This window comes from Leguminivora glycinivorella, chromosome 14 (assembly GCF_023078275.1).
Source record: "Leguminivora glycinivorella isolate SPB_JAAS2020 chromosome 14, LegGlyc_1.1, whole genome shotgun sequence".
Classification (NCBI taxonomy): domain Eukaryota; kingdom Metazoa; phylum Arthropoda; class Insecta; order Lepidoptera; family Tortricidae; genus Leguminivora; species Leguminivora glycinivorella.
The window spans coordinates 14,069,487-14,095,382 of NC_062984.1; the positions used below are offsets into that span (position 1 = coordinate 14,069,487).

General features: G+C 37.5%; 1 protein-coding gene across 1 annotated transcript in view; it reads left to right on the forward strand.

Moving 5' to 3' along the window:
* The first annotated feature begins 5,537 nt into the window (after positions 1-5,537).
* LOC125233109 (putative inorganic phosphate cotransporter) overlaps positions 5,538-25,896 on the forward strand; it is a 33,299-nt gene continuing 12,940 nt past the window's right edge. The window contains exons 1-6 of the mRNA XM_048138973.1: positions 5,538-5,703; positions 5,924-6,019; positions 10,851-11,068; positions 11,543-11,782; positions 18,784-18,993; positions 23,570-23,737. Coding sequence (XP_047994930.1) covers positions 5,983-6,019; positions 10,851-11,068; positions 11,543-11,782; positions 18,784-18,993; positions 23,570-23,737 — 873 coding nt within the window. The 5' untranslated portion in view covers positions 5,538-5,703; positions 5,924-5,982. The remainder of the gene's footprint in view (positions 5,704-5,923; positions 6,020-10,850; positions 11,069-11,542; positions 11,783-18,783; positions 18,994-23,569; positions 23,738-25,896) is intronic.

Genomic DNA, 25,896 nt, shown 5'->3' on the forward strand with positions numbered 1-25,896 from the left:
CTTTCTTTCATGCAGGGGGCTTCGCCCCCCGAGCCCCCCTTTGTTTGCTCTTAAAGGTCACAAGAAAACGCTAACTCAACTTATTCTAAATACTACGTTAATCTTTCTTTCATGCGGGGGCTTCGCCCCCCGAGCCCCCCTTTTCGTTACTCTTAAGGGTAACAAGAAAACCCTAACCCAACTTATTTTAAATACAACGTTGATCTTTCTTTCATGCGGGGGGCTTCGCCCCCCGAGCCCCCCTTTGTTTGCTCTTAAAGGTCACAAGAAAACGCTAACCCAACTTATTTTAAATACTACGTTGATCTTTCTTTTATGCGGGGGCTTCGCCCCCGAGCCCCCTTTTCGTTACTCTTAAGGGTCACAAGAAAACCCTAAACCAACTTATTTTAAATAAAACGTTGATCTTTCTTTCATGCGGGGGCTTCGCCCCCCGAGCCCCCCTTTGTTTGCTCTTAAAGGTCACAAGAAAACGCTAACCCAACTTATCTTAAATACTACGTTGATCTTTCTTTCATGCGGGGGCTTCGCCCCCCGAGCCCCCCTTTGTTTGCTCTCAAAGGTCACAAGAAAACGCTAACCCAACTTATTCTAAATACTACGTTGATCTTTCTTTCATGCGGGGGGCTTCGCCCCCCGAGCCCCCCTTTTCTTCACTCTTAAGGATCACAAGAAAACCTTAACCCAACTTATTTTAAATACAACGTTGATCTTTCTTTTATGCGGGGGCTTTGCCCCCCGAGCCCCCCTTTGTTTGCTCTGAAAGGTCACAAGAAAACGCTAACCCAACTTATTTTAAATACTACGTTAATCTTTCTTTTATGCGGGGGGCTTCGCCCCCTGAGCCCCCCTTTTCGTTACTCTTAAGGGTAACAAGGAAACCCTAACCCAACTTATTTTAAATACAACGTTTATCTTTCTTTTATGCGGGGGGCTTCGCCCCCCGAGCCCCCCTTTGTTTTCTCTTAAAGGTCACAAGAAAACGCTAACCCAACTTATCTTAAATACTACGTTGATCTTTCTTTCATGCGGGGAGCTTCGCCCCCCGAGCCCCCCTTTTTTTGCTCTTAAAGGTCACAAGAAAATGCTAACCCAACTTATTCTAAATACTACGTTGATCTTTCTTTCATGCGGGGGCTTCGCCCCCGAGCCCCCTTTTCTTTACTCTTAAGAATCACAAGAAAACCTTAACCCAACTTATTTTAAATACAACGATGATCTTTCTTTTATGCGGGGGCTTCGCCCCCGAGCCCCCTTTGTTTGCTCTGAAAGGTCACAAGAAAACGCTAACCCAACTTATTTTAAATACTACGTTGATCTTTCTTTCATGCTTCCCCCTCGAGCCCCCCCCTTTTTCTGTTCTTATCTTTCGGCACCATCATCAGGCCTTGAAACCTAATCGTAGTCATAGTTCATTACAAGACTTTTCTAAGAAGCCCAAAAACAGCTATGATACGATGTTCCATCATGTAGTTCCAGTTCATATCTTCCGGCTCCATCATCAGACCTTGAAACCTAATCGTAGTCAAAGTTCATTACAAGACTTTTCTAAGAAGCCCAAAAACAGCTATGATACGATGTTCCATCATGTAGTTCCAGTTCATATCTTCCGGCTCCATCATCAGACCTTGAAACCTAATCGTAGTCAAAGTTCATTACAAGACTTTTCTAAGAAGCCCAAAAACAGCTATGATACGATGTTCCATCATGTAGTTCCAGCTCATATCTTCCGGCTCCATCATCAGACCTTGAAACCTAATTGTAGTCAAAGTTCATTACAAGACTTTCCTAAGAAGCCCAAAAACAGCTATGATACGATGTTCCATCATGTAGTTCCAGTTCATATCTTCCGGCTCCATCATCAGACCTTGAAACCTAATCGTAGTCAAAGTTCATTACAAGACTTTTCTAAGAAACCCAAAAACAGCTATGATACGATGTTCCATCATGTAGTTCCAGTTCATATCTTTCGGCTTCATCATCAGACCTTGAAACCTAATTGTAGTCAAAGTTCATTACAAGACTTTTCTAAGAAACCCAAAAACGGCTATGATACTATGTTCCATCATGTAGTTCCAGTTCATATCTTCCGACTCCATCATCAGATCAGCTCAACAGTACCATATTATTGTATTGTCATCGGAACTACATATAGCTGCCAATTTTCATTACGCTACGACTCCTGGAAGATGGTTAAATTAGCTTCCTTAGATTCCATTACATACATAGTTACATACACGACGACCTAATAAAAGCGTGTTAAAAATCTCGTATCTCACGCTGTTCCTCAAAGTTAAAACGCAGTAAGTCTATATGCATTCCATACATACTTACTACAATTTTCTTTTCATTGACAGACGAAGATACAAGTTTTTTTAAAAGTAGTGACGAAATGTAATTAATAATTAGATAACCTTTACTACCAATAGATTCCATGGCTCTTCTCTTTTCGCTTTTCGCTCATTCCGTTGGGGTTTGGGCAACTAATAAGCCAATTAAATATGATCCGTAATACAAGAGATACAATTTGATCCATATTCTTCTTGATACGACTGTGTTATACTTATAATAGTCAAATATTAATAAATTAGCGCTGTCTAGCCGAGAATTAACGTAGCGTCATCTAGTGTACGTTTTTTTCTTTACGTAGTTAAATAAATATATTTTTCTACTCCAGCACTTAAATCTGTCAATTAGATTATTGTCAGCGGTATCCAAATTAAGTTCATTTGAGTAACGATGAGAAAGTCTATTTGTCTATAGGTTCATAGGATTACTGTTAGCAGTAATCATATGAATATAGGAGTTCTGTTAATTTTTTTTTAAAAGCACAACTTCCATTTATCAGGTATGTTTTCATTTACAGTAATAAGTAACTTTTAATAAATAATATAATATTTAGGTTCATAATTTAAATCAAGATGAAAAAATAAACTTAAATGCGTTTTACATATTAGATATTGCAAAACAAAGGTAAAAATCATAAGTTTATCCAATAATTTTACATTCGACATTTAAATATTCTTGAACGCAACCACATTTTTCGTAATTGAAAACCGGCTTATTTTCTATTTCTCTTGTCTATGGTATGTTTGACATTTGTAAACTTATCACGAAACTATTTGAACTATTTCGGTGGTGTGTAGTTTGTTTTAATTCGACGTTATTGTGCAAAAACATAAGTAATTATGAGTGATTCTGGTGAAAAATGCACTTCCGAAGAAATCAAGGCTATGGGCGCTCAAAGTGACTGACAATTTGTTACATGAAAAGTCAGATAAAGCGTACCAAAAATGTTATGATTGTTTTGACATGGAAATTGCAAAAAAATGTTTCAACTTTCTCTGAAACGGCGTTGTTGGCATATTTTGAAGAATTGTGCAACAAGTTCTCGCCATCAACATTGTGGACAGAATACTCAATGCTACGACGATCCACACAAATATTCCCATTCATTACATGAAGTAAGTAACTAACCCATTTTATTATTCTCGAATAGGTATGTATGTGGCTGTCGTAGAAAAAGTATAGTATACAATCGTAACATTATGAAGGCTATAAAAGTCTCGTACCTTACTTAGGCCACTCGGCAAGCCTTCGTGGCCTAACCGCGGTACTCAACTTTTATAGCCTTCATAACGTTACCGTTATATAATATACTATTATTGTATGTGTCAATAGGGATCATAGCCGCACTGTTGCAGCCGTCATCTGTGGCATATTTCACAATAGTGACAATTGTCGCCCGACAGTGACACTTCGCCGTTCATTACCTATTCGACAAGGAAATCTTGCCGTTGAGTAACAATGTTACTTAACAAGCCAGAAAATAAATGAGAATTTCTTTTTTTTTGCCATTTTTTATTTTTTTAAGGAATTTTAGGTCAATTGTACTCAGAATCACGAGTACTTTCAATCTCACTGGGAGTCAAAAAGTGTCCTAGAATTTCCATACATTTTTGTTACTTTCCTCTTTTGTTATCCCACACAACATGTACGGAAAATGGTAACAAAATAAGAAAAAATCGTATGGGACAATTTATTTAACTACTAGGATTGAAAAAGCTAGTGATTCTGAGTAGAAATAGCATTTTTTTTTTAAATATCACATTTCATAAAAGTGGCGAAAAAAAAAAGAAATGCTCATTAGGCACAAAATTGTCAGTGCCAAGTGGCGAAATTGCCCACTGAAATTCTGAAAGATATGATGTTTATTGTGAATAATATTGGTAAGTCATGGTGATCATGCAGCAATTGAGGTATTTCAACTTGTGACTATGATAAGCAAAATCGATTCATGTAAACTTTTACAATCATTTTATCATGACAGCAGTATATAGATAAATCATTTGAGTATTTATCAATAGGATTATGGTTTCAGCAGGAGACCATAAACACTCCGGGGTAATAATGACCTATAGGGAACTTGTCTGTACTTAAAATAATAGTACATTGTGCAAAAAGGGGAGGAAGTTGAATATTACTAACGAGAGTAAGTTAAATCGCGACGGCTGCTTGCCGGAGCGATTTAAAGACTTAAGTTTGTAATATTCATACTCCCCGAGTTACACACCATGTTTTTCATCACACTCGCAATGTAAAAAATATGTAAATAGATGTAAAAAAAGTTAAGGACGGTACTAGAAATTTCATTATTCCCTCGGGAGAACGATTGTTCTATAACTCACGCTCCGCTTGCGTGCAATAGCATATTTAACGTGCGAGTGTGATGAAAAATATTTCATGCCATGCACGAAATAAAGCACCAGATACATATAAGAAAGACATGCATAGAAGTTATTTCTAAACCCAATTAATATTTAATGTCTATAACGTCGCAATCGGTTGCAAGCTTCCCTTGTCAGATGTGTGGCAAAATGTGTCGCTCTCGCATAGGTCTCTTTAGTCATCAAAAGTGATGTCTCTCGGACATTGCACCATAAATCGTCTGAAATAGACGCTAAGGACTTTGATTGATTGATAAAGTAACTGAGTTGACCGTAACATTAGCTAGACGTTAAAATTCGTTTTGTCAGTTCTTATATAAAAAGAAGCTGATTTGACTATGAGGCAAGTAGCCTATACCAAGATAAGACTTTGACAGTCCTGCCGGTGCAAGTGTTATTTATAATTATTAGATCCTGTGGTCCGTGGTGATTACACTAAAACTGTAAGTAAATTACTGCTAAAAGGAAACTGACCTATAAACAAAACACTTAAAGATTATTCGACTTTAGCTATGACTTTATGACATCCTGCACTCCTCATTTTTTCCGCTTATCAAACGCAAGTATTTATCTTAAGCCTATTTGAGAGCTCGTTATCAGGGTAGCTAGCCAACTTCACAATCGTTTAAGCTTCGTAAGTGTACCGTAGCTAGCTCTCCCTATTCCTCTTCTGTAGTGGTGCGACAGAGCCAAACTGCGTTTCGGTCGCCATGTAGCGTCAACAAATGTCATTGCGGCTAGGCCGCTAGATCCCATCTCATGATATAAAATAATATCTGTAGGGACAATTGGCACCACGCGTCGAGATACGGTGAGATGGTTGACGAACGAAATGTGTCATAATTTTAGATGTATAGGCATAACGAAGCGATTTCATCTCCGTCAACAAAGTTTTTAGCGGACGTTTAGAATATTAAGTGTGTTTAATTCATAGTTAGTTAATGCATCAATATTTTGTCACATAAAGGAATGAGAGGTATGACATTTATAAATATAAAATATATAAAAATAGAAGTTTAAATTAAATGTTAGGTACTCAAAATATTGGAATCATAATAAATAATCCAAGTTAGGCTAGCATCAGCGTTATATAGGGGACTATGGTTCAAGCCTTCTCATATATATGATGTGATAAATAAACAATTTTCTTTTTGAGGCCTGTTGTATGTACACTTTAGGTTTATCAATTATTTCAGAAACGATTGGCAAAGCTAGCTGCAAGAGGTTTATTTGATACATTAGTGCTCGATGCAGTATGACCCTTACAGGATGGAGGCTAATATTGAACCGAGGTTAGTGATTTATCCCATGATATTTATTTGATTTTCCTTCTATTTATAATTGTATATTGAAACAGGAACGAAATACTACACAACTAAACGTATTTTTCAGTACAGATGGTATTTTTTTTACGCACTAGTGCGAGAAGTGGTTCATTATATGCCAGGTCGAAACTTCGGAGGCTCATCTGTACTGAAAAACGTCGTACGATACACGTGCGAAAAGGAAATTCGTAACTCGTGTCGATTTAAAACACTCCCTTCGGTCGTGTTTTAATTTATCGCCACTCGTTTCGAACTTCCTTTTTTACGCACTTGTATCGTAATGTACTATATTATCATGCAGAAACGTCTGTGAGCGATAATACATATTGTTTTTAAATTTAAATAAAAATGGAAAAGTGAATCGAACTCGCGGCCTTCTGCATTGCTGGTGTGGCGGTGAATTTTTCCATTTCTCCTTTCATTTTAAAATATGCAACACTGTACAAGTTTAGTCAGGGTATTGTTTATATCAATATACAAAATAAATCCACAGCGCAGGCTTCGTCATAGTATAGGTACAAATGTCAAGTGGGTCATTAATACAATATAATAAAAATAAATAATACAATATATCAATATTTTAATTTACTATTTTCATAGAAGATATAAATAAATATAAAATATTACAGGTCATTCTTACACAGATTGACTGAGGCCCACTGTGTATATATATATATATATATATATATATATACTTACATAGAAAACATCCATGACTCAGGAACAAATATCTGTGCCCATCACACAAATAAATGCCCTTACCGGGATTTGAACCCGGGACCGCGATGATGGCGGGATGGAGTACATATAAGTCATTTTTCCACCAGCATGCTTCAAACTTTCTACATAAGGTCAGTGTCGGGAAGACCGTCTACCCAGAAAGACCGCTTTTGTGGTAACATATCTATCACTTCTTACACCTCCGAAGGTATACCAGTTTTTCATCCTTAATCCATTGGTCTTCAATACATATTCCTAGGACGAACACTAGTTAACAAAAAACTTGATTCGTGTTTCGAACTCGACCATCGAGTTCAACATGGTTACACAAAAAATAAAAATAAAATAGAAGCATTTGGAATATTTGTGCATTATGTATGTACCGTAGTAATTTAATAATCTTTCTTCCTGTCTAGTACAATTAATGCTCTTAAAAAGCGTTCAATTTATTGTTTTATGTTTTGAAATATGTAACTTCGCAATTGCGCCTAGTCGGAAAGACCGGCATATAAAAGTAAGGCACCATTTTTAGGCTTTATGGGAAACTAGCTTTTACCCGCGGCTTCGCCCGCGTAATAAAAGTATTCATTAAGATTTTCATTTGGATCCGTAGGTTTCTCTGTAGGTATATTTATCTGCGATTATTTCGATTGCACATAATACTTTTGCTTGCAATGATTGTAGAAATATTACACATCGACCACAGCGTAGGTAATTCTATATACGCTGGGGAAACCTTTATAAACATCCCACATAGCCCGTATTTCGACACTATGATCGGTGGGTAAAAAGTACTTTTTTTTATTATCCCTTACAATTTTTTACATTTTGCTTATACTTATCGCAAACGTAATCTTCAAGCAATCAAACAACGATCGTCTTAGAGCACATTGATTGTAAGAGACCGCCGACCGATTATCCGTATCCCTCTAACGATACCCATATTATCCGTATCCGTATCGCTATCGCTATCCCTATCGCTATCCCTATCGCTATCCCTATCCCTATCCCTTATCAAGATAACACTTTAAGTTCTCGCGCTTTGTACACATATTTAAAGTCACATACAGGTCGAACGCGATTAATTAACATTATTTTTACCTTTTTCCCCAACGTTTCGGCCAGGTTGCACTGGCCGTGGTCGCGGAAGACTGACGTCCCAGCAAAATGTCACCGGAGATGTAAACAACACAAAACTACCCGATATTAATTTATATAAATGTTCGGGGTAGACAAATAAATATAATCTACCCGCTTTTAGTTAATGTTTATTTCCCACCGTACGACACACAAAAAAAAAGAAAAAAGGTAAAAATAATGTTAATTAACCGCGTTCGACCTTATCAAGATGCTTAATAATTTCTTATCAAGTGCTAAAATATAAAGTTTCATGGTTTTATCTTTTAAAATTAAGAAATCCCATACAAACTGTCAACCTCTTTTTCAACCCCTTCATCCCTTTTTTTCGAAATAAAAAGTAGCCTATGTTCTGTCTCAGGGTCTAAAGATTGTCTGTTCCAAATTTCATCAAAATCGGTTGCGTGGTTTAAGCGGGAAAGCGTAACAGACAGACAGACAGAGTTACTTTCGCATTTATAATATTATATTATAATATTATATTATATATATTATATAGTATATATAGTATGGATGGATAAGTAGAGTTGTGCCGTTCTCGAGAACGTTCTCATTTTACTATGGAGAATATTCTCTTGAGAGAACATTTCCCATACAAACGGAAGAACGTTCTCGGGAATGGCACAACACTAGAAATAAGTCGAGTTTAAACGGGTGTTGTAGGTTAATTTTTATTATAAGTTTCAGCTTTGCTTTTGTCTGGACCTGAAAAAAGAAGGTTATCAACCTCATTTACGGGACATATGACGGTCTTACCTTATAAATAGAAAAATGCTGATATCTTGAAAATATCAATGATCTTTTTTTAATATCTATCACATTACTCCCTGTTATTACAGAATATAACAATGAACATGATTTTGATACCTATTTCCATATGAAATTACGCGACAACGAGCACTAGACGGTCTTTCCGTACTCAGCCCGTGGAGACGGTCAAGTCAACCCGCCGAGCCTTAAAAAAAGTGATTTTTATCACATAAGTTTACTTTAATTTACCAAAGTATTATAAAAGCTGTGTAGAATATAAATTTTGCTAGCTCATAGGACCATGCGGATCACTCCAGACTACTTTAATAATCTAGTTTTATCCACTCAAATTTTATTTCAAATAAATTATGCCGGTCTTGCCCGCACTGACCTTAAGTGGATATAAAATATTAATAAACAGATTGGAGAAACTTAGTTCACTATTTGATCCAAATTAGTTCGCTGATGTGTGTTGTTAAAAAAGCAACATTTTATTCTGGATATTTTCCGTGGAACAGTCAACATCACAGCTGGGAATACAGACAAAGTCCCAAAAATATATACACGGTGTTTCCGGTATCACTCAAAACCTCAGACACCCCAACTGATTTTTATTTTTTTAAACTCATCTAGAGTATTCATCTTTTAATCTGATCGTTACTTTTTTTTAAATTGAATTTTTAATTTTCTGTACAGCTCTACTTGACTTTTAGCTCTACACTCAATAAAATAATTGCTAACTACCATCATAAACCATAACACTATTTATTTGTGTACGTTACTGCAACGACATAAGGTTTACCAATAGACAGCTAAGATGTCACTGTAAAACACTTTAAAGCTTTGTCACAGTAAACTTCAAATTGGACAGGTAATCGCAGTAAGCAAATAAACTCAATATTCAAAATGACAAGGTTGTAATTAGGTACGAGTTCAATTTGTTATGACTTATGATAAACATTAAGATTAAACTGACAAACAACGTCAAACTAGTAGCGGAAAAAATAATCGTCCAAGTAACCGGCCAGTATTAATACCCCTAAATACTGAAAAAAGGTAAACAACCTCTAGCAATGCGATATACACAATGTTGTATTACGATTACAATAGAATGGGCACGTAAAAAATAATTAATAATACTAATTTAAATAAAAATATTACCCCCATCAAGATATAGCTCAATCGATTCTACTCTCGATTCTGAACAAACTGTTTTCAGGTTTTTAGTGTTAAGTGAAACACGGTGTATAAGGTACACACATTTATGTACAGGCAATACAGTTGTGTAGGTATGTTTTTCCTGTACCTTCGTTTTTCCTAGCGTTTATTTATTTTACACGAAGTTATAATTGCTATTGCTTAGTCATGTCAAACCTATTATTAACTTCTTACGTTCATCTGTATGTAGGTACCTATATCTACTAGTAATGTAGTATACGTTACTGCTATCATACATATATGTAGGTACCTATCGTTGCAGGTTTCATTAGCCGCAGCTAATAAGACGCCTAAGTCATCAATTAAGCGCCGGTATCCAATTTGATGCTTTTATGCCGATAGTTGATTGAGCTAGGATCACTCAACGTTTAGCTTGGCGTATTGACTGCTAGCTATTTGAAAACGACTGATTTTCGCAGCCAACAAATAACATAAGAACCTGTACTTTTTCTTTAATACACACCGTGTTTTTTATTTAAGATAATTTAATTGTATTTGACCTGAATAAACTTTCCTTAAAGTTATCAGAATACAATAAAAACACGTTGTATAAATACCATATAATTACAATTTATAAAACTACAATTTATCAACTTAAATGAATGAATAAATTCATCAACGTCCGTCCAATTTAACAATATGTAACAAAAACACACGATGACCTTCAGTCGTCTAGTTTAAAAACATTGCACTCAATACTTGACAGGTTCTTCTTACTTTCTGTTTTACTCACTTAAAATTCGAAGACAGTGTTGTCCTCGTGGTCTCGGAAAATACGGCCTAAGTTGATATCAACATCTTCTAGCCGCGCGAGTTTTTCGAACTATCCATACTTGTTTGGTATTCGCATTTATTTATAAGTCCCGTATCTATTCACAGTGATTCCATAACAATTGTTCTTATGAACTTTTCTTTCGAAGATATATCTTTACGACTAAGTAAACAATATCAGTAATATTTTCACACATTTCAGTAATGATCATACCCCAGCGCTATGTTCTCGGAGTCTTGGGTCTGTTTGCCTTAGCGAACTCCTTCACAATGCGGGTCTGTCTCAGCATGACAATCACTCAGATGGTGACACACAGAGCTCCCACAGAACATATCGTAGGTGAGACCTGTCCTGACATGTCAATCATGTCGAATGTTACTGTCAGTGAGGTTCCAGATGAAACTTTGATGATTTATGAGGTAAGAAGGCATGAAGCTACAATTAATTCTTGCGCTTTATAGGCTCCAGTCGACACTGAAATAATGCAAAATACGGCTACTTACGTATTTTAAAATGCAACTTTGGTGATTTTCAGTACCGTATGGTAAGCATACTTAGATTATCTACTAAAGTAAATACTTAAAGTCGTATATAACATATACAAGTTTTACAAGTAAGGGCCGATACAGTTGGATTGCTACTCCATTGGACTTTGTATCAGAACTGCATGCTAACATTGCAGTTTGTGTACCAATAGTTAGTTGGCGTCCAGTTTCCGTACAAATAACATGGAGGTATCAAAATGGTCTCTAGAAACTTCTGCAGATAAAACACGCGTTTTGTTTGCATAGCCTTCCCTTACAAGTAACATATGGAGTTGTGAAAATGGTCTGTCATACGTACATTTAGCGAATGAACCTACATATAGTCAAAACCATATTTCTATATTTCAGCGCCGAGAAAAATACGACTGGAGCGAAGCGACTCAAGGGTTTTTGCTTAGCGCCTTTTACTATGGATACGTGCTGACTCACCTACCCGGTGCACTGCTAGCAGAGAAGTTTGGCGGCAAATGGACTGTTGGCCTCGGTCTGCTGACCACATCGGTGGCCACAGTGCTGACCCCTTGGGCTGTTACCGTCGGAGGCGCTGTCGGATTGTTTGCGATTCGCGTTATTGAGGGTATGGGAGAGGTAACTATTAATCTAAACAGCTCATTAGATTGTTGGGATAAAAGGTGTTTTTAATAATGACTTCCAATCAAGGGTGAACAGGCATCTTCTGGGCGCGCTCACTCCATGGTAGGCCATGGTTTTGCCTTTGGCTAGTCTGTGGCTATGTGCTAAGCCTTTTTATAATAATAATAAAAAAAACACCCAGTGGCCTGTTTCACCACAGAGACAATTGGCACCTGACAGTGTCACTTTGCCATTCATTGCATGTCCAACACGTAAAATAAATATTGACGCCGAATAAAACAATTGGCACCGAGAGGTCAGTTCCAAGTGTCATTGTCACCGTGGTGACATATGCCACAATTTAGCTTATTGAACGATACCAAATGTAATAAACTTTGCAAAATAATGATTTGTGTTAAGTAGTAAGAGTTAGTCAGTAATGTGCTAAGTTATTCTCAATCGTGCAAAACAAGTTACGAACAGTCTAAAACTTAAGTTACCTATATGATGCATTTTCCTCCTAAGTTTTTAAAATGATTGATAGACGTTAGTTCGACTCTTAGAGCGGAAACATTTTTACAACTTTTACGTGACTAGAGTAGTTAAAAATACCTATACATTATATAGTTACTTATTTCTATGAAATCATATGTATATATCAGGTTATTCATCAATCATAAGAGATGAGTTTATTGAGTATTAGCATATCTATCTATCTATGATAGATTTACTTTACGTAATTAGAAAAGCGGTGGTGGCCGAGTGGATACGATACCCGACTTTCAATCCGGAGGTCGGGGATTTTGTGTGTAAAATATAATTTGATATTTCCTACTAGCTTTTCGATGAAGGAAAACATCATGAGGAAATTTGCATACTTACATCAGAGAAGAAATTCAAAGTTGTATGTGAAGTCTTCAATCCGCAGTGGTCTAGTGTAGTATAGGGCTTGAACTTCGATAAGGGAAAGAAAATACCAGAACTATTTGCTCTTAACAGGATACGGTAGCGAAAATGCTAAAATGGAAAGGAGCCCCCCTTTCAACTTGGGAATTTTAGTTAAATCTATAAGTGTTATTAACTAGATTTATCGAAAAAAAAAATTGTCCATTAAGAACAACTCAGTCAAAAGATATTTCAAAAAAATCTTTAAAATTGAGGTTCCGCTCTCGACTCTTTCCTCTTTCAAAACTTAATCAATCGGAACGAAAACAAATCAATTGAGAATCTGAATAACAATGAAATAATCTATGTCGGACTGTTTAGCTTTTTTGGTTAATTGTTACCAATCTTGAGTATCACACCTTTTTTGCGCCACAATGAATAAGGCCGTTTTTGGATTTTTTTGATTGGCTCTAGAATCTTTAAAAAGCAGAATATCAAAAAAATCAAAACGGTCCGACACAGATAAAAATAATAACAATATGTATTGAAAAAATCATTTCTCTATCTTCAAAAACCAGGGAGGAAATAGTCGAGAGCGTGTGTATGGAGAATTGACCCCTACCGTATCGTCTTAAGTCATGGATGTTCGCATTTATTTGTAAAATATTTTATTATCGTACCTAGTCTTTTTAAGTAATACTTAATGTCAATTTGAGTAATAATGTCCGTAAACACATTATTTACTTAATTGATTTATAAACTGGATTGTGATACACTCGAGAAGTTATAGAAGTTCGGAACAAGAAGTTGCTCACCTTATGAGCTCGGCGGAAGAACACGCTTCCACCCCGTCATTATGAACTTTGTTCTCTCGTATATTGCATAAGTTTTGTTTGCAATTGTTTCACAGAGGAACTTCATTAATTTCTGCTCTATGAGACTTTGAGAAAGCCAAATATCCATTTAATCGTAATCTTCCAATGTTGCTTAGTTATTACCTACAAGACATATTCTGCCAATTATCATTCATAGTTTTTTTTACGTAGAATTGAGACTTGTTTAAAGCTTGACCAGAAATATATGACTACGTGCCATGTTGAGAAATTTTATTAGAACTATTTTCTTCATACTATACTAAACTGTCACTTCATATATCTAAACTAGCTTTTACCCGCGGCTTCGCCCGCGTAATAAAAGTATTCTTATTGAAACGTTTACAAAAAATAAGATTTTCATTTGGATCCGTAGGTTTCTTTGTAGGTAAGCGGGGCAATTCTCGACTGGGGGGCCATTGTAACTGATCTATTTGCTGTACGGTCAGCCAAGAAAGTGGTTTACCACTTTTCGACTCTATTGATCGAAAAGTGGTAAACCACTTTTTTGGCTGACTGTACCTTACACATATTACTATTGTTTTAAAAGAAATTCTTGCAATTATTGTAGAATTGTTACACAGCGACCACAGCGTAGGTAGTAGGTACGAATATGTTTGTATTTTACCTATATAAATATTTATACTGGGGAAACTTCATACAACCCACATAACCAGTATCTCGACGCTATGGTCGGTAGGGTAAAAAGTACTTCCTTGCATTATCGCTTACAATTTTTTCCATTTTGCTTATAGGTACTTATTGCAAACGTAAACATATAAAAAATAAAACCGCCTTCAAAAAAAGCGTGTTACAAAACACGGAGAAACTAAAAAGCCAAACTAATAAACCTTCGAATTCAGATTTCTTATCGGATTGCAATAATCTAAACATCCAAATTATAAAAAAATCAATTATTTTTGTAGTCGGTACCAGACCTGTTCGTCGCCTTGCTATTTCCTGTTTGCCCCACCCAACCATACGCAGGCTGGCCCCGACTCCTAAACATCCAAATTATAAAAAAATCAATTATTTTTGTAGTCGGTACCAGACCAGTTCGTCGCCTTGCTATTTCCTGTTTGCCCCACCCAACCATACGCAGGCTGGCCCCGACTCCAAAAATAATTGATTTGTTTATAATTTGGATGTTTAGATTATCCCAATCCCAATCCCAATCCCAATCCCAATCCCTATCCCTATCCCTATCCCTATCCCTATCCCTATCCCTATCCCTATCCCTATCCCAATCCCAATCCCAATCCCTATCCCTATCCCAATCCCAATCCCAATCCCAATCCCAATCCCAATCCCAATCCCAATCCCAATCCCAATCCCAATCCCAATCCCAATCCCAATCCCAATCCCAATCCCAATCCCAATCCCAATCCCAATCCCAATCCCAATCCCAATCCCAATCCCAATCCCAATCCCTATCCCTATCCCCTATCCCTATCCCTATCCCTATCCCTATCCCTATCCCTATCCCTATCCCTATCCCTATCCCTATCCCTATCCCTATCCCTATCCCTATCCCTATCCCTATCCCTATCCCTATCCCTATCCCTATCCCAATCCCTATCCCTATCCCTATCCCTATCCCTATCCCTATCCCAATCCCAATCCCAATCCCAATCCCAATCCCAATCCCAATCCCAATCCCAATCCCAATCCCAATCCCAATCCCAATCCCAATCCCAATCCCAATCCCAATCCCATCCCAATCCCAATCCCAATCCCAATCCCAATCCCAATCCCAATCCCAATCCCAATCCCAATCCCAATCCCAATCCCAATCCCAATCCCAATCCCAATCCCAATCCCAATCCCAATCCCAATCCCAATCCCAATCCCAATCCCAATCCCAATCCCAATCCCAATCCCAATCCCAATCCCAATCCCAATCCCAATCCCTATCCCTATCCCTATCCCAATCCCAATCCCAATCCCAATCCCAATCCCAATCCCAATCCCAATCCCAATCCCTATCCCTATCCCAATCCCAATCCCAATCCCAATCCCAATCCCAATCCTATCCCTATCCCTATCCCTATCCCTATCCCTATCCCTATCCCTATCCCTATCCCTATCCCTATCCCTATCCCTATCCTTATCCCTATCCCTATCCCTATCCCTATCCCTATCCCTATCCCTATCCCTATCCCTATCCCTATCCCTATCCCTATCCCTATCCCTATCCCTATCCCTATCCCTATCCCTATCCCTATCCCAATCCCAATCCCAATCCCAATCCCAATCCCTATCCCAATCCCAATCCCAATCCCAATCCCTATCCCTATCCCTATCCCTATCCCTATCCCTATCCCTATCCCTATCCCTATCCCTATCCCTATCCCTATCCCTATCCCTATCCCTATCCCTATCCCTATCCCTATCCCTATCCCTATCCCTATCCCTATCCCTATCCCTATCCCTATCCCTATCCCTATCCCTATCCCTATCCCTATCCCTATCCCTATCCCTATCCCTATCCCTATCCCTATCCCTATCCCTATCCCTATCCCTATCCCTATCCCTATCCCTATCCCTAACCCTAACCCTAACCCTAACCCTAACCCTAACCCTAACCCTAACCCTAACCCTAACCCTAACCCTAACCCTAACCCTAACCCTAACCCTAACCCTAACCCTAACCCTAACCCTAACCCTAAAGGGTTAGGGAACCCTATCCCGTTCCTGTCCCTGTACCTGTCCCTGTCCCTGTCAAATTATCATGCTAGGAGGTGAACTTTGAAAAATCCTTTCTTAGTGGTCCTCTAAGGAACTTCCGTGTCAATTTGAAATCTCTTGAACCAGAAGTAAAGATAAAAACTAAACCTATACTTATGGCTATTTTGGATTATGTTATATTTTATTTAAGTAAGTACCATATTTTATTTTATTCTATAACTTATTAACAAAATTAACATAAAAAGTACATATTAGTAGTTAACTTAAGACAAATAAAATACAATTAAATTAAAAACTAATCTAAATTAAACTAAGTCAACTTAATAATTATAAAGATATATACATAATATACATATATGCAACTAATGGCTATTTTGGATATTTTAACCCCATTGCACAACAACAGGGGAGAAAATTTCTTTTCCACCTCATTAGATTTTAAAATCGTTGTACCTATTTATCGTGTTCAGCGACCCGATAAACCATAAAAACGATACCCATATTGTGTTTTTGACTTTACCCCCTTTTCACCCCTTTAGGGGTAAAATTTTCAAAAAACCTGAAAAATGTATTTAGTCATATGTCTTTAGGAATCCTCCTATGAAGTTTCGAATAAAATAGTCAAACTAATCTTGTTTCCCCATACAAACTTTGAACCCCCATTTCACCCTTTTAAGAGGAGAATTTTGAAAAATCCTTTCTTAGTGCTTCTCTACGCCATATAAGGAACCTATGTTTCGGCTGTGTGTTGATATATTATGTCAGTCAGTCTTCTTTTATATATTTTTTGATATTTAAACCCCATTGCACTACAACAGGGGAGAAGGTATTTCACTTCCGCTTCGTTAGATTTTAAAAACGTTGTATTTATCGTGATCAGCGACCCAATAAACCGTAAAAACGATACCCATATTAGTTTTTGGACTTTATCACCCCCTTTTCACCCTTTCAGGGGTTAGATTTCAAAAAACCTGAAACACGTCTTTAGTCATATGTTTTTAGGATCCCTCTTGTGAAGTTTCGAATAAAACAGTGAAACTAACATTGTTTCCCCATACAAACTTTGAACCCCCATTTAACCCCTTAGGAGACGAATTTTGAAAAATCCTTTCTTAGTGCTCCTCTACACTATATAAGGAACCTACGTGCCAAATTCGACATCTCTAGGACCAGCGGTTTCGGCTGTGCGTTGATATGTCAGTCAGTCAGTCAATATCTTCTTTTATTTATATATTTTTTTGATATTTAAACCCCATTGCACCACAACAGGGGAGAAGGTATTTCACTTCCGCCTCGTTAGATTTTAAAAACGTTGTATTTATCGTGATCAGCGACCCGATAAACTATAAAAACGATACCCATATTGATTTTTTTACTTTATCACCCCCTTTTCACCCTTTTAGGGGTTAAATTTTCAAAAAACCTGAAACACGTATTCAGTCATATGTCGTAAGGAATCTTCCTGTGAAGTTTCGAATAAAATAGTCAAACTAATCTTGTTTCCCCATACAAACTTTGAACCCCCATTTGACCCCCTTAGGAGGTGAATTTTGGGAAATCCTTTCTTAGTGCTCCTCTACACTATATAAGAAACCTACGTGCCAAATTTGAAATCTCTAGGACCAGCGGTTTCGGCTGTGCGTTGATATGTCAGTCAGTCAGTCAGTCAGTCAGTCAGTCAGTCAGTCAGTCAGTCAGTCAGTCAGTCAGTCAGTCAGTCAGTCAGTCAGTCAGCTTCTTCTTTTATATATTTAGATAACAGCGCTCTCCTGACAATAGTCGTATATTCAGGCTTTAGTAATGGCAAAGACATATATAACTCCGTATAGACCGATAAAGTCTAAGAAAAAAACGTACCTCAGTACCATACAGAAAAAGGTACGGTGGACTAGATGGCATTACACCTTTGGGGTACTCTCAGCTAGATGGCGCTAATACTAATATTTGACATTTTAACACATACCAAGCTAAGAATATGGGCCAAATTGTCAAAACTGAGGTTCAAAAGTTTTAAGCCTGTGTCAAGAGATGGCAGTCTATGCACTGTGATTACAGATTTTACTTTGACAGTAACTCTCTGTAATACTTGATCCTCTTTGGTAATGGCAATGCTAAAGTAATTTTGCCTCTAAGGGTCACTTGCACCACCGAAAATGGAGGGTTAACCCGATTATGGAATTTGACAGTTGACAGCCCACTAACCTTGAATTAAGCGGGTGGTGCGAGTGCCCTTAGAGGCAAAACCCTGAGTTAAGTGGTTGGTGCAAGTGGGCCTTAGGGTCACTTCCACCACCCGCTTAATTCAAGGTTAGTGGGCTGTCAACTGTCAAATTCCATATAAAATGGCGGGTTAATCCTCGGGTTAGCCCACCATTTTCTTTGGTGCAAGGGGCCCTTAGTCATATTAATCTAAGTTGCCAAGGATTTTGACAGCTTCATCGGAGCAAATGTTCTTTCAAACGTCAATTTTCTATTAAATTATGATGTTTACTTAACCCTTGCACATGCACAAGCGGGGCCATTAAAATCTTTACCAAGTTACATTGGTCTGATTCGAGGTATTTTTTCTAGGGTCCAGTAACACCAGCTTTCGTGCTGTTGTTAGCACGATGGGTACCCCCGTCAGAACGATCCCGATTTGGCGCCATGATATTCGGTGGCGCACAAATTGGCAACATTTGTGGGCCCTACATCTCAGGCCTGTTGCTGGCTGATGGTGGAGATTGGGCCAATGTTTTCTATGTGTTTGGAGGCTTGGGAATAATATGGTTCATATTTTGGGTAAGACTATTATGTTAGCTAAAATTAACTGGTTGAAGGTGTAATTTTTTGGTTATTCGCTTATATCCCGGAAATTTGCTTTGTATGATTATGAAAAACTAGAAGCTATGCTACATTATTTATTCAGTATTTTTGTTATAATATAAGTCCGCTCTTCAATCTTTTTCAGTGACTCTCAATTTAATCTTTTTTCTACTCCCGTGTTGTTATTCGTCATTTACCGTGTCGTGCATAGATCGTTAAAACCCTACATAAAAGATGCCCGCCCCCGCCCGGCGCCCCGCGCACCCACGCATACGATATAGCTCTTAAAGCATTGTTAGGTAGCCGTTAAGGAATATAGCGGGCCGCGGGGCGCCGGCCGGGGGCGGGCGGCGGCGCGGGGGAGTACGAGCGACAGGGTGAGTAGCGTTGAAAAAACCGGAAAAAATCAAATGTTTTTTTCAGGAGTTTGTGAAATTTTCGTTTTTTTCGGTTTTTTTCGGGTTTTTTAGGAAAAAAACGAGCACATTATTAAATAAGTATTTATTTAGTCACTCAAATCACTGTCACTCTCATCATATACTTCAGTTATTTCTTCTTCCATGTGGTCGGTGTAGTCCGTTTGTAGGTGCAAATTCGCCCGAATAAAGATTAATTTATCCCATCAAAAACGTAAATGTGAAATGAGAGCCAAGTTCAATAATATGATAAATGCCTTGTTGTTCACTTCGACGACTTTTTCGTCGAAGTGAACAACCACTAGAGAACGCTTATTAATTAATATGTCTATCTCGCATGTCTCAATATATGAGCCAAATTTGACACGTTTATGTAAAATAGTTTTTGAGTTATGAGGGGGTCAAAAGTGGCTCCAAATGGTTCGTGTAATGTAACACACGGTGCTGCTCGCCAGTTCTGTTACTTGAACTTGGCTTGACACGCTACCGCTTGTCTAGATTAAGACGCTTTGGCAATAGCCGATTTCTGTCTGTGTCCGTCCAAACAATGACCAATTTCTCTCAGCTGCGGCGGACGATGGAGGAATACTGAGCAATCTAACCGCAATATTTGACAGCATTTTGGTAGAACATAACCCTTTCCACCAACTCAGTGGGGTTATGTTCATGACAGGCCGCCAAATAACTTCATTTGCCCAAAAGCCTTCTTTTGCTCTCTGCATACTCGGCGAATTCAGCCATCAAATACCCGTCAGTAGTAAAAAGCAATGTGTAAAGGTTTCAAAACCTTTAAAAAGTCAAGTAAATACTTTTTAACTGAAATTTTTAAATTGAAAACTGCATTCGGTTTTTTTCAATTCGTTTTTTTCGGTTTAAATCGTTTTTTTTCGAAAAATACGAGCCGAAAGTTTCGCGGTTTCTTTCTATAAATTTCTGAAAAAAAACAAGTGAAATGGAAAAAAAACCGGGAATTTTCCGGCTTTTTTCATCGCTAACTTGCAGAAACATTGCAGAGGACAAGTCAAAATACTTATAGAAAACAGTTCGAATTTCACGAAAGTTATTCTAGAAAACTATTCAAAAATAAGTGCATGGTCGTAGAAAAAGTATTGTATGCAACGGTGTTTAACTGAGTCAAAAAATACTCGTGGCGTCTTAATAACAATTTTCGGCTTCGCCTCAAATTGTTACCCACGCCACTCGTCTTTTTTGACCTCCTTTAAACGCCTGTTGCATAAAATACTATATTATCTTGATTAGTAAAGATATGATACTAAACGCGGTGGCGAAATGTCACTGATGTAGAATTTAGATACCAAGATGAAGTCTCGACCGACCCCCAAATGAACTTTCAAGAGCGGACATCTGGAAAATAAAACCATATACAAGATAACAAAACGGTCTATACAAGATAACAAAACTCTTGACAGAAACATACTTGCAGCTAACTTAATCAGCTTTTTGCTCACCAAAATGCATATTGCATAGTTTTCGAGACATAAGCGTAGACCCAAAATATTACATTACCAATATTACCATACAAGTGCTTAAAAGAGTAAGTTCGAAAGAAGTTGCGAAAAATTAACACACGACTGAAGGGAGTGTTTTAAATCGACACGAGTTACGAATTTTCTCTTCGCACGTGTATTACATAGTACGACGTTTTTCAGTACGTAATGGACCACTTTACTAACTAGTAACACCATGTGTTCTGAAATAGTTATTTGTTTTACAAGGGGGCAAAGTTGTTGTTTAACCGCACGTGCCAATATTGATTCCCGAGCAAGCGAAAGATTCCAATATTGAACCCCGAGCGTAGCGAGTGGTTCAAAAAGTGAAATCTTGAGCGCTGCGGGTTTCAAGGCACGAAGGTTAAACAAACTTTGCCACCGAGTGAAACACAAAAATTTTCACCACACCAACACGATTAAAATACTGACTTTAAAACATCAAACTAAGTCACATCCATCAAACTATTCAATATTTATGATTCAAAATTATCATTTATTGTTAAATTCTACCAGCCAGCTTATGACATCAAGTTAAAATTTGTATGAAATTACTTTGCACTCTTGTGGATAAAATGCAATTTTGCTATCTGTTTTTGAATAGCAAAGTAAGCCTTTACCAGTTGGTGTGGTGAAAAATAAATGGTAACCTCCATTATACTATATGGTATGGTGGTATATTATACTATATGGTATGGTAACCTTGTAATATTTACAAACATTTATTTCTCAATGAAAACTATTAACGTACGTTTTATCCAATATCAGTATAATTATGCTTAATTATTACAGATAGGTGCTTTTCTGTTATAGCTTGTTGCAGTGTCGATTACTTTTCCTCAATTAGTAGGGCCATACATTTACCCGCTCAGATTTTATAAGTACTTTGTACCTACTGTGGGTACTGATGTCGTAACCACCAGTTTGCAAAAGATTAACTTGTTATGATATTTACCTCTCATAAAATCATAATCTTCTGTGACTTTAACAGTGGAAAAGATAGGTGTCAGTATCCAGTGTAGAGTTTAAATAATTTGCTAAGCATAATCCCCAAAGTCTTAATTTTTTAAGGATTAAGTCGAATATTTAGCAACAGAAATCAACTGCAGAATTGCAGTGACTTATTTACTAAGACAACCATAATTGTGTTCTCATTGTAGAAAGATCAATATTATGTACATTACATACATATAAATATACCGAATACCATATAAATACAAAATAATGTGAACAAATAGGACTCCTTTTGTTGGCATTCGTCATCATACTTAAATTTTGATTGAGATAATATTCATTACGGAAACCAATCGATACTTCGGACCTTTGGGAGGCGGACTTGGAGCCGGTGCCAACGCGCAGAGTCTGATACTTTAATGAAAAGTAAGGAGTACACCGGGCTAGGGTTGCAAAAAAACGGTTTTTTTTCTGGCTTGAAAAAAAAAACATGAAAAAAAACCGTAAAAAAAACAGTTTTTTTTCTGGAGTATGTTTTTTTTTCTAAAGTACGAAATCTCAAAATTTGAAAGTAGTTATTACTTTTATACGGTTTTTTAGACTTAATGTTAACTATTAAACGAATTTAATCAAATAACTTTAATTTCTGGTCTTATAAAAGTAACATTTACGAAATCTGTAGTTGGTAGTTATCACTTTTTACTGTTGGCAACACCACCGCCTCTCCACGCTACACGCAGCATCGGGGATTCCCCAATAAACGTTTGTATACTGAATGTTAATTGAATTAAAATTTACGTTATTGTTATTGAAACACGTTACAACTCACGAAAAACCGTTATTGTCGTATTATTTGTTCATCTGAAAAAAAAAACATATTTAGAAAAAAAACCAAGGTGCTCGGTTTTTTTTCATGTTTTTTTTTTCACAATTCTGAAAAAAAAAAAACATTTGGTTTTTTTTTCTATTTACAACCCTACACCGGGCGCACGCTGCCTTTGCCCGTGTCTTGCGAATACAGAGGCAGCATCCGCCAGGTGTAAGCTATTTAAGAGTTAAACTGTTATTTGTATTATAGTATTTTATGCAACAGGCGCTTAAAGGAGGTCAAAAAAGACGAGTGGCGTGGGTAACAATTTGAGGCGAAGCCAAAAATTGTTATTAAGACGCCACGAGTATTTTTTGACTCAGTTAAACACCGTTGCATATAATACTTTTTCTACTACCATGCACTTGGTTTTTAATAGTTTTCTTGAACAACTTTCGTGAAATTCACACTGTTTCCTGTATTTTGACGCGTCGGCCTCCCCTCTGGTCCTGCCTCACCCTGTCGCTCGCACTCCCCGCGCCGCCGCCTGCCCCCGGCGCCCCGCGCACCCTCGCTATATCCATTAAAGGCTACCTAACAATGCTTTAAGAGCTATATCGTATGCGTGGGTGCGCGGGGCGCCGGGCGGGGGCGGGCATCTTTTATGTAGGGTTTTAACGATCTATGCACGACACTGTAAATGACGAATAACAACACGGGAGTAGAAAAAATAATGTATAATATAAATAAAGTATTTCGACACATCTTTAATTGTATAACGGATTAGTTTGTTTATTATATATGCAATTTCCATTTTATAAACCATTCTTAATCATAGATCCCACCAAAATGTATTATAATTCCAGAGCCTCTTATGCTACAGCACTCCGAACACGCATCCATACATATCGGACGAGGAGCGGGCTTACCTGAAAGAGACCGTCATCGCCTCCGGTCTACACAAGAAGCTGGATCCTGTGCCCTTTAAGGCTTTGCTGAGATCGCCGCCGCTTTGGGCCCTCGTTGCTGCTGCTGTAAGTGTTTTTATAGTAAGAGTTTTGAAGGGTAGATCGCGCGCTGTCTATACAACTTTGACATCCACCCACCTCCTTCAGTTATATCGGGAGCTAGGCAAAAATCAAAAAGGTAATCAACTAATCACGGTTTTTTTTATAGTGTTCAGAAGATATTCATGACTTGATTAATTGGCTTGGTGTTTTGCCAGATAATGATAAAAAAAAATTAAAAAAAAAAACGGTTTATAGGTATTTTGCTTATAGTATTTTATGCAACAGGCGTTTAAAGGAGGTCAAAAAAGACGAGTGGCGTGGGTAACAATTTGAGGCGAAGCCGAAAATTGTTATTAAGTATTGAGTTTAGATTAAATTAATTTTACATATACCTAGATGTCAAGCCAGTCTCGTTTATTAAAAAAAAAAAAAAAATAGTTCCTAGTTTACTCACCTAGCGCCACTGTCAATGTAACTTTCTCTTGAATCTCTTCGAAAGAAATACCAGTTCAATAAATTGAAGTATATAGAATTTCTTGCATTTTTATTAAAAGAGCGACCAACTTCCTACAAACTATAATAGGTTGTGGGCCCAGCTGTTTAATAAAAATACAAAGAGCAGTGTGTGGACTAGGTACAGTGAAATTTGTGCAAAGTAATTCACATGTATAACCTATAAACATGGAGGTCGGCGGACTCAAAATGAACGTGGAACATTTTGATGGAAATAATTTCCGGCAATGGAAATTTCAAATAAAGTGTGCACTACGAGCGAAGGGCATTGATATAAGTAAGCCAGAACCCGAGACTAATAAGGAATCATGGCTCAAGAGCGATGGCCTGGCGATGTTCATAATGACGTCGGCCATGGATTACCGGCAAATAGCACTCGTAGAAAACTGTAAAACTGCTTTACAAATTATGGAAAAACTGGAATCTATATATGAAAAAATCTGAATTCAATAAAATGATCGTGCACGAGCAGTTTTATCAATATAAAATGAACCTGTCTGACAGCATGGCACAGCACATCTCCAAGGTGGAGAGCTTAGCCCAACAACTGAAAGATTGTGATGAGAAGATCAGTGATACAGCCATCATAACCAAAATTTTAAGCACCTTACCGGCGAAATACCGCTCCATTAGACAGGCCTGGTTATCTTTGGCGTCATCGCAGCAAACCTTATCAAACCTGACAGCAAGATTGATGGATGAAGAAGCCAGTCTGACGGCGGAGGAGAAGACCGATGTAGCTCTGGTCACTACACAAGAAAAGGCTAGACCGAAAAAGAACTCCAGTTCTCACAATGATGAAGATAGACGTCATCGCTTCATTTGTTATAACTGCAACAAGCGAGGACATTTTGCCAGAGATTGCAGATCTAAAAAGAAATCATATAACAAGCCAGGTAGTAATGGTGGTAACATGCTAGCATTTCATGTGGAACAATGCTTAAACTTATCAGAAGAATCTGAAGATGTTTTTCTGCTAGATAGCGGCGCTTCAGTGCATATGACTTTTAGAAAAGATTTCTTTATGAAACTGGATCTGTACAGCGATGATGACGAAAGATATGTGAAACTAGGAAACAAACAGAACTTGAAAGTATGTGGTATAGGTACCATACTTATAAAGAAGTGCTTGAACGGTCAGTGGGAGGAAAACATACTGAGAGATGTTATATGGGTACCTGAATTAACAAGGAATTTATTTTCAGAGGGTACCATAATGCAGTATAACTATGTTATACTAAAGAAAAACAACTCTGCTCTTATTTACAAAGACAATAATGTGGTATTGAGTGCAACCAAAAAGTGTAATAACTTATATGTGATGAACTTTGAAGTTGTGAAAAGTGCTAGTTGTAATTCTGTGCTTGCGCCTGTGAACAATCTTAGAGTTTGGCATGAAAGACTTGCGCATCTGAATGTGAAAGAAATTCAAAAAATGGTGAAAAATGGACTTCTACAGTGTAAAGACTTAAGTGATGAAAAATTTGTTTGTGAAGGCTGTATGTATGGGAAACAAAGTCGCCTCCCATTCCATACTTCACTCCGAGGTGAGCAGAGCCCTGGAGCCCTAGTCTACAGTGATGTTTGTGGACCAATGAGTGAATCGTCTGTTCAAGGTATGGTGTACTTTGTCTTGTTTAAAGATGCAGCCTCTAGTTTCTTATATGTAA